The 12025-nt window shown below is 41.1% G+C and overlaps 5 protein-coding genes across 5 annotated transcripts; 4 read left to right on the top strand and 1 right to left on the bottom strand.

Moving 5' to 3' along the window:
* Window positions 1–109: 109 nt before the first annotated feature.
* PAS_chr3_1087 (Vacuolar aspartyl protease (proteinase A)) lies at window positions 110–1342 on the top strand (the record flags this gene model as incomplete). Its single annotated transcript, XM_002493288.1, has 1 exon — window positions 110–1342. One exon carries the CDS (start codon window positions 110–112, stop codon window positions 1340–1342), a length of 1233 nt encoding a protein of 410 aa, XP_002493333.1.
* Window positions 1343–1656: 314 nt separating this feature from the next.
* On the top strand, window positions 1657–4875 carry PAS_chr3_1086 (uncharacterized protein; the record flags this gene model as incomplete). Its single annotated transcript, XM_002493287.1, has 1 exon — window positions 1657–4875. One exon carries the CDS (start codon window positions 1657–1659, stop codon window positions 4873–4875), a length of 3219 nt encoding a protein of 1072 aa, XP_002493332.1.
* A 4-nt stretch (window positions 4876–4879) lies between these two features.
* PAS_chr3_1085 (Protein involved in cis-Golgi membrane traffic) lies at window positions 4880–5539 on the bottom strand (the record flags this gene model as incomplete). The annotated part of the gene is made up of 1 exon (XM_002493286.1): window positions 4880–5539. The coding sequence occupies one exon, from the start codon at window positions 5537–5539 to the stop codon at window positions 4880–4882; it is 660 nt and encodes a 219-aa protein (XP_002493331.1).
* Window positions 5540–6276: 737 nt separating this feature from the next.
* PAS_chr3_1084 (Sulfite reductase beta subunit, involved in amino acid biosynthesis, transcription repressed by meth) lies at window positions 6277–10521 on the top strand (the record flags this gene model as incomplete). The annotated part of the gene is made up of 1 exon (XM_002493285.1): window positions 6277–10521. The coding sequence occupies one exon, from the start codon at window positions 6277–6279 to the stop codon at window positions 10519–10521; it is 4245 nt and encodes a 1414-aa protein (XP_002493330.1).
* A 554-nt stretch (window positions 10522–11075) lies between these two features.
* On the top strand, window positions 11076–11879 carry PAS_chr3_1083 (Non-ATPase base subunit of the 19S regulatory particle (RP) of the 26S proteasome; the record flags this gene model as incomplete). The annotated part of the gene is made up of 1 exon (XM_002493284.1): window positions 11076–11879. The coding sequence occupies one exon, from the start codon at window positions 11076–11078 to the stop codon at window positions 11877–11879; it is 804 nt and encodes a 267-aa protein (XP_002493329.1).
* Window positions 11880–12025: the final 146 nt, after the last annotated feature.

The following is a 12025-nucleotide window of genomic DNA, read 5'->3' as shown; positions in this document are numbered from 1 at the left end:
ACCTTTCTTTATCTGTAACTCTGTCGAAGCAAGCATCTTTACTAGAGAACATCTAAACCATTTTACATTCTAGAGTTCCATTTCTCAATTACTGATAATCAATTTAAAGATGATATTTGACGGTACTACGATGTCAATTGCCATTGGTTTGCTCTCTACTCTAGGTATTGGTGCTGAAGCCAAAGTTCATTCTGCTAAGATACACAAGCATCCAGTCTCAGAAACTTTAAAAGAGGCCAATTTTGGGCAGTATGTCTCTGCTCTGGAACATAAATATGTTTCTCTGTTCAACGAACAAAATGCTTTGTCCAAGTCGAATTTTATGTCTCAGCAAGATGGTTTTGCCGTTGAAGCTTCGCATGATGCTCCACTTACAAACTATCTTAACGCTCAGTATTTTACTGAGGTATCATTAGGTACCCCTCCACAATCGTTCAAGGTGATTCTTGACACAGGATCCTCCAATTTATGGGTTCCTAGCAAAGATTGTGGATCATTAGCTTGCTTCTTGCATGCTAAGTATGACCATGATGAGTCTTCTACTTATAAGAAGAATGGTAGTAGCTTTGAAATTAGGTATGGATCCGGTTCCATGGAAGGGTATGTTTCTCAGGATGTGTTGCAAATTGGGGATTTGACCATTCCCAAAGTTGATTTTGCTGAGGCCACATCGGAGCCGGGGTTGGCCTTCGCTTTTGGCAAATTTGACGGAATTTTGGGGCTTGCTTATGATTCAATATCAGTAAATAAGATTGTTCCTCCAATTTACAAGGCTTTGGAATTAGATCTCCTTGACGAACCAAAATTTGCCTTCTACTTGGGGGATACGGACAAAGATGAATCCGATGGCGGTTTGGCCACATTTGGTGGTGTGGACAAATCTAAGTATGAAGGAAAGATCACCTGGTTGCCTGTCAGAAGAAAGGCTTACTGGGAGGTCTCTTTTGATGGTGTAGGTTTGGGATCCGAATATGCTGAATTGCAAAAAACTGGTGCAGCCATCGACACTGGAACCTCATTGATTGCTTTGCCCAGTGGCCTAGCTGAAATTCTCAATGCAGAAATTGGTGCTACCAAGGGTTGGTCTGGTCAATACGCTGTGGACTGTGACACTAGAGACTCTTTGCCAGACTTAACTTTAACCTTCGCCGGTTACAACTTTACCATTACTCCATATGACTATACTTTGGAGGTTTCTGGGTCATGTATTAGTGCTTTCACCCCCATGGACTTTCCTGAACCAATAGGTCCTTTGGCAATCATTGGTGACTCGTTCTTGAGAAAATATTACTCAGTTTATGACCTAGGCAAAGATGCAGTAGGTTTAGCCAAGTCTATTTAGGCAAGAATAAAAGTTGCTCAGCTGAACTTATTTGGTTACTTATCAGGTAGTGAAGATGTAGAGAATATATGTTTAGGTATTTTTTTTAGTTTTTCTCCTATAACTCATCTTCAGTACGTGATTGCTTGTCAGCTACCTTGACAGGGGCGCATAAGTGATATCGTGTACTGCTCAATCAAGATTTGCCTGCTCCATTGATAAGGGTATAAGAGACCCACCTGCTCCTCTTTAAAATTCTCTCTTAACTGTTGTGAAAATCATCTTCGAAGCAAATTCGAGTTTAAATCTATGCGGTTGGTAACTAAAGGTATGTCATGGTGGTATATAGTTTTTCATTTTACCTTTTACTAATCAGTTTTACAGAAGAGGAACGTCTTTCTCAAGATCGAAATAGGACTAAATACTGGAGACGATGGGGTCCTTATTTGGGTGAAAGGCAGTGGGCTACAGTAAGGGAAGACTATTCCGATGATGGAGATGCTTGGTCTGCTTTTCCTTTTGAGCAATCTCATTTGAGAACTTATCGCTGGGGAGAGGATGGACTAGCTGGAGTCTCAGACAATCATCAACTAATTTGTTTCTCAATGGCACTGTGGAATGAGAATGATGATATTTTGAAGGAGCGATTATTTGGGGTCACTGGAGAGGCTGCAAATCATGGAGAGGATGTTAAGGAGCTTTATTATTATCTTGATAATACACCTTCTCACTCTTATATGAAATACCTTTACAAATATCCACAATCGAAATTTCCTTACGAAGAATTGATTTCAGAGAACCGTAAACGTTCCAGATTAGAAAGAGAGTACGAGATTACTGACTCTGAAGTACTGAAGGATAACAGATATTTTGATGTGATCTTTGAAATGGCAAAGGACGATGAAGATGAGAATGAACTTTACTTTAGAATTACCGCTTACAACCGAGGTCCCACCCCTGCCCCTTTACATGTCGCTCCACAGGTAACCTTTAGAAATACCTGGTCCTGGGGTATAGATGAGGAAAAGGATCACGACAAACCTATAGCTTGCAAGGAATACCAAGACAACAACTATTCTATTCGGTTAGATAGTTGGAAGTATGGCTCAAATAGATTGGTATTTGCTCCTTCGCCCGCCTTCAGTGAAGAATCATCAGACATTGAACCTAAGCTTCTTTTCACTAATAATGAAAGTAATAAACAAAAACTATGGAATCAAAAAAATGCGTCACCCTACACCAAGGATGCTTTCCATGAGTACATTGTCAATGAAGATAGCTCTGCAATTAACCCACAACAAAAGGGTACGAAGGCCTGTGCCTGGTTTTCTTTTGATGAAAATGGTGGTGTTCCCCCTGGTGATTATGTAACTATCCGTTACAGATTCACAAGAACAGATAGTGACCAGCCTGTAATTGATGAAGAGGCTTTCGATAAAGTATTTGCTCGTAGACAACTAGAGGCTGACGAGTTTTATTGGAGGATTTCTCCCTTGCCAATCAGTGATGAGCTCAGAAGTGTCCAGCGGCAAGCTTTTGCCGGTCTCCTTTGGAACAAACAGTTCTATCAGTTTATCCATGATTATTGGTACAGAGGAGACCCTGACTCAAAAATAAAGCCTACTATTAACAGAGCTAATGGACGAAACAAAGATTGGAAGCATCTTTATATAAATGATGTACTATCTCTCCCTGACAAATGGGAGTATCCTTTTTTCTGCACGTGGGACACTGCCTTCCACTGCATACCAATAGCCATGATAGATCCAGATTATGCGAAGAATCAATTAGACATTTTGACTCGGGAATGGTATATGCATCCCAATGGACAAATGCCCGCGTACGAATGGAATTTCAGTGACGTCAACCCTCCAGTCCATGCATGGGCCACCTTCAGAACTTATAAAATTGAAAGAAAAATGTACGGGCGTCAGGATATTCCATTTTTGGAACGTGTTTTTCAGAAGCTTTTACTAAACTTCACTTGGTGGGTCAATAGAAAGGATACTGAGGGCAAGGGGCTTTTTGAGGGAGGTTTCTTGGGACTTGATAACATTGGCATATTCAACAGGTCGGAGCCTCTACCCACTGGTGGAACACTGGAACAAGCTGATAGTACAGGTTGGATGGCTTTTTTTTCTTTGCAAATGTTGAATATTGCATTGGAACTAGCACAATACAATCCTGTCTATGAAGATATTGCTTCGAAGTTTTTTGAACATTTCATTCTAATTTCTGATGCGATGACAGTTAACGGAGGCACTGGGGAGAAATCGTTATGGAATGACGACGACGGCTTTTATTATGATGCCATAAGTTGGGGAGAGTCCACATCAATGCAGTTGCCTATTCGTTCATTAGTGGGCCTGATCCCATTGTATGCTAGTCTGACTTTGGAGCCAGAGTTAATTAAGAAGTTTCCCTCATTCACGAAACGATTAGATTGGTTTATCAAAATGAAAGGTAATGTTGCAGAGCGAAATATTGAATCCATGAGTGCCCGAGGGGTTGGCGAACGGTTACTTCTCTCACTTGTCAGTAAAGAACGTTTAGTTTCAATTTTGGAAAAAATGCTAGACGAGGATGAGTTTTTGTCCCAATACGGTATTAGATCTTTATCAAAGTACCACGAAGAGCATCCCTTTGAGATGGAAGTTCATGGCCAGAATTATGAAGTAAAATATCTTCCAGGAGAGTCGGATAGTGGACTGTTTGGTGGAAATTCCAATTGGAGAGGTCCAATTTGGCTTCCTGTTAATTTCCTTATCGTTGAATCATTACAAAAGTTCTATCTATACTACGGCTCGTCCTTGAAGGTAGAATGCCCGAAAGGGTCCGGAAAATACTTGAATTTGGCTCAAGTTGCAGAGGAGATTCAACATCGCTTGATTCATTTGTTCATTAGGGATGTCAATGGAAAGAGAGCTTCAAACGGAGACTGTGATCTGCTTAATGAGGACAAGCATTTCAAAAACTATGTATTGTTCTATGAGTATTTTGAAGGAGACACCGGAAGAGGTTTAGGAGCGGGACATCAAACAGGTTGGACGGCACTTGTAGCTAAGTGGATTCATGACACTGGAATATCATGCCGGGTACCCAAAACTCCCAAAACAGATGACAGAAGACCGTCTTACTTTCTACAAAAACACGGTACAAACGATGAAGACATTTATCCTGACGACCAAGACGATTTATCCCAGAGTTTCTCACCCTACATGTCAACTCCCTTCCCTGGAAACCTCACTAGAAGAAGGTCGGGTAAATCACTGCTGAATCTGACGACTGACGTCCTAGATATGACAGATGAAGAGCTTAAAGCTCATCGAAGAAATCTTCCTGGATTGAGTCGTACTGCCAGCTTAGCTAGCTCCAAATCTGGGTATGTATCTGCTGGTGGCGCTAGTGGAAGTGAAGTGCTCTCACGCAAGAGTAGTTGCAGTGAAAGTGACGAAATTGATTTTTTTAACCAAGTTCGAGACGCCATCAGTAATTATGAGCTCAAAGATGATGATAATCTTAGTGGGGATGAATTAGAGAGTCACATTAATTAGTTTTCTAGTAGAACTTACTGACTAAAACCAGTGCAATCAGAATGATCAATACTCCTATGATGGCGTAGCTAATAATCTTGTTGGTGGCCATTCTTCTGGTCATTGTTCTAAGAGTTTGAATAGAGCGATCCACATATCCATCTGCTTGCAGTAGGGTATTTCTTGAATTAACAATTTGTTCCCTTTGGCTCCTCAAATCATTTAGGATCCCGGCACCAATATCTTCAGTTTCTAAAGCAATACGTGATGTTTCACGAAGTCTATCAGAAGATCGTTCTAATGAGGCATTCGATTTTAGTAGTTGCTGCCTTTGCGTATAAGAAAGATTGTCATCCGCATCACTACCAAAGGAAGAACCTTGAAATAGATGATTTCTGTCCTGTTCATCGATTCGCTGTATCAGTTGTTCTTTAAGCTGTGTCAATGTATTCTGATAATCTCTCAGAGTAACATTATATTTAGTACGATCACTTGTAGAAACGTTTTGCAGCTCTAAATTGAGTCTCTCTAACAGGTCATAAGAGTCGTCTAAGTTTTCTTCTACAAGCCTTATCTGCCTTGTTCTGTCAACAGAATTGGACGCCGATATGTTAGCCAGATTTCTTTTAGCTTCAGCTAATGTCATCTGAATATCAGACGAGTATGTTTCAAATAATCTGGACATAGTCAGCAGGTATTAAACTGGAGTATTGAATAAGAGGCTAAATTGTTTGGTTCTTTGGTTGGCTACGCAATAATGGCAATATGTTTGGCACTCAGTATATATTAGTGGTGTAGGGGTGTATACAATCTTGCAGTAAAGTCTACAGCTATCGCCAAAGAAAAGAGAAGATTACATAATGACTCAACCGATGAAAACTACTAGGTCCATTCCCATTACTAGCAGAAAAAAGCTCAAAAGTTCATTGTTTACAGTAATTACAAGGGTTCTTCAGATTCGTATGTTTGTTCTCGCCTATTTTCTCGTTGCTTTATTGACTTAGGACTTCCATGATCTATCAGAAGTTCACTTTGAAGGTATAATCACCTATGATTATCGGCTAGCGAGGGCGAGATCATAGGGTCCTATCATCTTGCCTCGCGTAGCTGCGTCCATCATATGCAAGTCTAGGAAAGCATTTACACTTTTTAATTTCAAGGGCATTCTGAATTTGGCTCAGACCAAACTTAACAGGTGATCAGAGAAAACTTTAATCCCAAAGCCCGAATGTAGCCTATAGGGCGTCTTCGCTGACATAAGCGAATGGAAATCTGGAGTTTGTACATCGAAGTGTGGCTCACTATCACGTGTGATAGAGTAACTCAACAGTATGGAGTATGAAAATGTTTCCTCATATATTGGAAATGTTATCCCAAAGTTGAAGCCGAAATACTATCCTACACACTTTGGACTAATACGAAATGACCGGTTCTGTTGGTGAGATTGTTAACGTGCTCACCCATGTGCCGAATCGTGGGCATGTTTACACCACCAAGCTCTCAAAGGGTCTGTCAAATAATTTCAGTAAAGCTCTTGATGATGCCTCAATAGACTATCAGAGCTTAGTATCGAATAATGACCCATTCGCTCTAGTTATTGAGACTGTCAACAAGAACTCATTTACTACCGTGCTGACTGATGCTGAAACACTTCTTTTCAGCGTTCCATTTCTTAGTGAGGTCAGATCAGGTGATAAGCTTATCGTCCATGCTAGATTACCGAAGAACGATTACTCGATTGTATCTGCTTTGAAGGATCTAGATTTCGTTGTTTTGCTGTCTAGCTCAGTACAAGAAACACAAGATATAGCCTTGGCCGGTTATAAGTTTCTGACTCAGAATAATAAACCTGTACTTCACTTTTTCAACGAAGACTATTCGGAACCCATAGTGGATCAGCTGTCACCTGAGGTGGTTTCTTCATATTTGAAAAGTGAACAAGAGCCATTCGCAGAGAAACTCTCAATTTATAACAACTTTGAGTATTCAGGAGCTAAGAATCCTTTGGATGTCGTTGTTTTGTTGGGTGATTCTGGAATTTCACCGCCTACTCACACAATAGATTATGGTATTATTAACATCAGAGTTTTCCGACCCTTTGACATAGAATCTTTTTTAAATGTGCTTCCTTTTTCTACTCAGAGACTTGCCATTGTTGAACAATCTCCCAAGAAACCTTTCGCACAGTTTCAGAATTTGTTGTTGGACTTCGTTGGAGAGATCTCTCTGTTATTAGAAAGGAAGATATTTACAGTTGTTGCATCCCAGCTGGCCTCTCCTGATCTGTTGTCATTGCAGATGTTAGTATCAAATTTGAGACTGAGTTCGCCGGTCCAGAACGAGGTATTCGGAGATTCATCAGAATTTCAAAATAGTTCTCTGCATCTTCGAAAGTACATCACAGGTGCCCAAGCATTAGAAGATGCTTATTTGAAAATTCTTAAACAACTGCATTCTGACGGTAATTTGAGCATTCTAAATCAACAAGATACAGAGACAACAGGATCTTCTACTCCTGAGTTTGGCTTTGGTAGATTTCTTTTTGAAGAGGAACAGCGTCAATCATTAGTAATTCAAGTTCATAGCATCATAAAGAACTCTGCAGTGGTCAATGAGGAGCTTATTCAGCTACTCACCAAATGGTTGGTATCTGCGAAGTCAAATTCCAAGTTTTTAGACACCGATAGACTGTTGCAGCTTCTAAAAGAAAACAGTGCTCTTCCCGAAATTGAGTCTTTACTGCAGTTGGAATCTTCATTGCATCTGAAATCATCATGGCTGGTAGGTTCAGATTCTTGGGCATATGATCTGGGAAACTCGGGTATTCATAATGTCCTGTCTTCCCATAAAAATCTCAATATGCTGATAATTGATTCAGAACCTTATGGCAAAGTAAATGCTAATGGTCTTAAAAAGAAAGATATTGGATTGTACGCGATGAACTTTGGAGATGTATATGTTGCATCAGTTTCAGTTTATTCTTCATACACACAAGTATTGCAGGCATTTCTTGAAGCAGAAAAACATGATGGTCCTTCTGTGGTGTTAGCATATCTCCCCTACCATTCGGAAACTGATAGTGCATTAGATGTGTTAAAAGAATCCAAAATAGCGGTAGAGACAGGTGCTTGGCCATTGTATAGATACAATCCGGCCGCACAATCTGAAAATGATATCTTCAAATTGGATTCTTCTGTAATAAAGCGAGAGCTGCAAAGCTTTCTGGATAGAGAGAACAAGCTATCCATCCTAGCCAAGAAAAGTCCCTCTTTTGCTCGTAACTTAGCCTCTCAAAATAACAGAGCAAAGGCTCAACAAAGGTTGAAAGCCAAGGCAGCGTATGATGAGCTATTGGAAAGTTTGACCGGTGCATCTCTGACTGTTGCATTTGCATCTGATGGTGGAAATGCAGAATCTCTCGCTAAAAGACTAGCTAGGAGGGGCGCTGGTCGTGGTCTTAAGACCACCGTATTATCTATGGACGATTTGTCATTGGAAGATTTTGCTCTCGAAGAGAATATTGTTTTTATCACTTCTACTTCGGGACAAGGTGAGTTTCCCCAGAATGGTAAAGCATTCTGGGATGGGATAAAAAATTCTGCAGACCTAGACTTGGCCAGCGTAAAGGTATCAGTTTTTGGTTTAGGTGATTCTCTTTATTGGCCTAGAAAGCAAGATGCGCATTATTATAATAAACCCGCCACTGATTTATGGAAGAGACTACTGTTTTTGGGAGCCCAACAATTGGCTCCTCTAGGTTTGGGTGATGATCAGGCTTCTGATGGGTTTCAAACGGGTTATGAAGAATGGGAACCTGCTCTTTGGATTTCCTTGGGGGTAGATGGCGCGCCCACCTTAGATGAACCTCCTCCAATAACTAACGAAGACATGAAACGTGAATCAGATTTCTTGCGAGGTACTATTGCTGCAGGACTACAGGACACATCCACTGGCGCTATATCTGCAAGCGATCAACAGATGACCAAGTTCCATGGTATATATATGCAAGATGACCGCGATGTTAGAGATGAACGGAAGGCCCAAGGTTTGGAGCCTGCTTATGCTTTCATGGCTCGGGTTAGGCTGCCAGGTGGTAATGTTACTCCAAGACAGTGGATCAAATTGGACGAACTGGCTGACGTGAGAGGTAATGGCACCATGAAAATTACCACGAGGGCTACATTTCAGCTGCATGGTTTGGTCAAACACGATCTTAAAGCCGCAATTCGTGGAATGAACTCAGTATTAATGGATACCCTTGCAGCATGTGGTGATGTCAATAGAAATGTCATGTGCTCTGCCTTACCAGGAAATGCGAAGGTGCACGCTCAAGTTGCCAAGGCCGCTTCAGATATCTCAGAGCACCTCCTTCCTCAAACTACCGCATATTACGAAATATGGCTGGAGGGAGAAGACGAAGGTGACTCCAGTCCCAAAGATAGATTGGTATGGGAAACTCGTAAGGAAGGGCCTAAGAAGAAGAAGGTTATGGTTGCTGGTAACTCTCTAGTGGATGTGGAGCCATTGTATGGAAATGATTCATTGTACCTGCCCCGAAAGTTCAAGATAGTTATTACGGTTCCCCCATATAATGATGTCGACGTGTATGCTCATGATGTTGGTCTAATCGCAATTGTGGACGAAAGCGATGTGGTGATTGGTTTTAACGTCTTGGCTGGGGGTGGTATGGGCACAACGCACAACAACAAGAAGACATATCCTCGTACAGGCTCCATGATGGGATATTGTGACTACGAAGATGTGAATACCGTTTGTGAGAAGATCATGCTAGTCCAACGGGATAACGGGGATCGAACAAATAGAAAGCACGCAAGGCTAAAATATACTGTTGATGACATGGGGGTAGACGTTTTCCGTTCTGCAGTGGAAGAACTGTGGGGTAAAAAATTTCAAGCTGCAAAGCCATTTGAGATAAAATCTAATATTGACTATTTTGGATGGGTTACAGATGAGATCGGTTTACATCACTATACTTGTTTCATTGAAAACGGACGAATTGAAGATACTCCAGATTCTCCTCATAAGACTGGTCTTCTAGAACTTGCTAAATACATGATGGAAAAGGGGGTTGGAGAATTCCGTTTGACTGGTAATCAACATATGCTTATCTCGAACATCACCGATAACCACCTCCAGAGAGTTAAACAATTTCTGGTTGACTATAAGTTGGACAACACAAACTACTCCGCTTTGCGACTCTCATCTGCAGCTTGTGTCGCCTTCCCGACTTGCGGTTTAGCTATGGCTGAATCTGAACGTTATCTTCCTGTTCTAATTAGCAAGATTGAAGAATCTTTGGAGGAGTATGGTTTGAGACATGATTCTGTGGTGATGAGAATGACTGGATGCCCTAATGGTTGTGCTCGACCTTGGCTAGCCGAAGTGGCACTAGTTGGAAAAGCATATGGTGCATATAACCTATTATTAGGAGGTGGGTACCATGGACAACGTTTGAACAAGCTTTACCGCTCGTCTATCAAAGAGGACGAGATTCTGGATATACTGAGGCCATTATTCAAACGTTGGGCCCTGGAAAGAAACGAAGATGAGCATTTCGGAGACTTTTTGATTCGTGTAGGCATCATCAATCCTACAACTGAAGGTAAGTATTTCCACGACGACGTTCCTGAAGAAGCCATTGCATAAACATTATACTACTTATTTATTATTTATTGTTTCCCTGAGTCATTTATTTGCTGTGGGATTCGTGTAATTCAACAATCCTCTTTCCGCTTCAGTGACCTGTAACACCTTAGCTACTGAGATCCTCTGCTCTCTTTCAAGTGCCAGCACCTGTTTAATCTTTACCTCCCAAAGCTTTTTCAGAACCCTATCTAGACGATGATTGAGTTTAATATCGACTTCTCTTAACATTGACTCTTTTTGAAGCTGAAGTTTCCTAGTTCTCTCTGCCACTACGCCCTGTTAGTAATGTTACAGTTGACAAAACCATTTGATTTCTGGATAGTGACAATAAACATTTGTAGTGCAAACTTACCTTGAGCTTCCATTTTCCGTATAACCAACTCTCTTTGATGTTTAGTGTACCTCATGCTTCCAAGGGTTGAATTTGTTGTGTTGAAAGGTACAGTTGAGGGCATCAAAAACGATACATCCATACATCAGGTTATTCCCTCGAGAAGTCTGGCTATCTACTTGCCACCCTTAAGACCCCAATATCTCTCAAATCACATCCGACGATGGTATTGGAAGCTACAATGATAATTCTGGACAATTCAGAGTTTATGCGTAATGGAGACTATCTTCCATCGCGTTTTTCTGCTCAATTAGACTCGGTTGATTTTATTTTTCATGCAAAGACCAATTCTAACCCAGAAAATACTGTCGGCCTCATGTCGATGGGTGGTGATGGACCTCAAGTACTCACAACTCTCACAGCCGATTTTGGTCGTATATTGGCGGGTATACATGATACAAAGATTTCCAAAGGTATACATTTCAGTACAGGCATTCAAGTTGCTCTCTTAGCCCTGAAACACAGACAGAACAAGGTCCACCACCAGCGCATCATAGTTTTTGTGGGCTCACCCATCGATGAGGATGAAAAAGAACTAGAAAAGCTAGCTAAGCGACTGAAGAAAAATAGTGTTGCCATTGACCTTATTAACTTTGGAGAACATGAAGTAAATACTTCCAAGCTCGAAAGGTTCATCGCAATCGTAAACAATCACGACAACTCGCACCTTGTAACGATTCCACAAGGCCCCAAGTTGCTATATGAATCAATCCAGTATTCACCAATGTTTGCAGAAGAAGGATCCTCTACTGGTTTTGCTACTGCAAATGGAGAAGACTTCGATTTTGGCGCAGATCCCAATGTCGATCCAGAGCTGGCCCTAGCCCTCCGTTTGTCACTTGAAGAAGAGAGATCTCGACAAGCACGAGAGAGGGAAAGACAAGAAACAAAATCTACCTTACCCAAACTTGACGAGGGCGATGGCCATGACGACGGTGATGGAGATTCCAAAATGCAAGATAAATAGGTGCCTTCTGTATATTAAAATTCCTCTTCTTTCTCACTTCATAATCCCAGCTTTTTTCCTATATGGGAGGCAGGTAACAACAGTGATCCAACGATCTTAAGTTTGCCCATATGCGCGAAACCTTGATAAATATTAACTAGTTAAAA

This window comes from Komagataella phaffii, chromosome 3 (assembly GCF_000027005.1).
Source record: "Komagataella phaffii GS115 chromosome 3, complete sequence".
NCBI classification, from domain to species: Eukaryota; Fungi; Ascomycota; class Pichiomycetes; order Pichiales; family Pichiaceae; genus Komagataella; species Komagataella phaffii.
The sequence above is the reverse complement of the archived record's forward strand: the minus strand, read 5'-3'. Positions and strand labels throughout refer to the sequence as shown.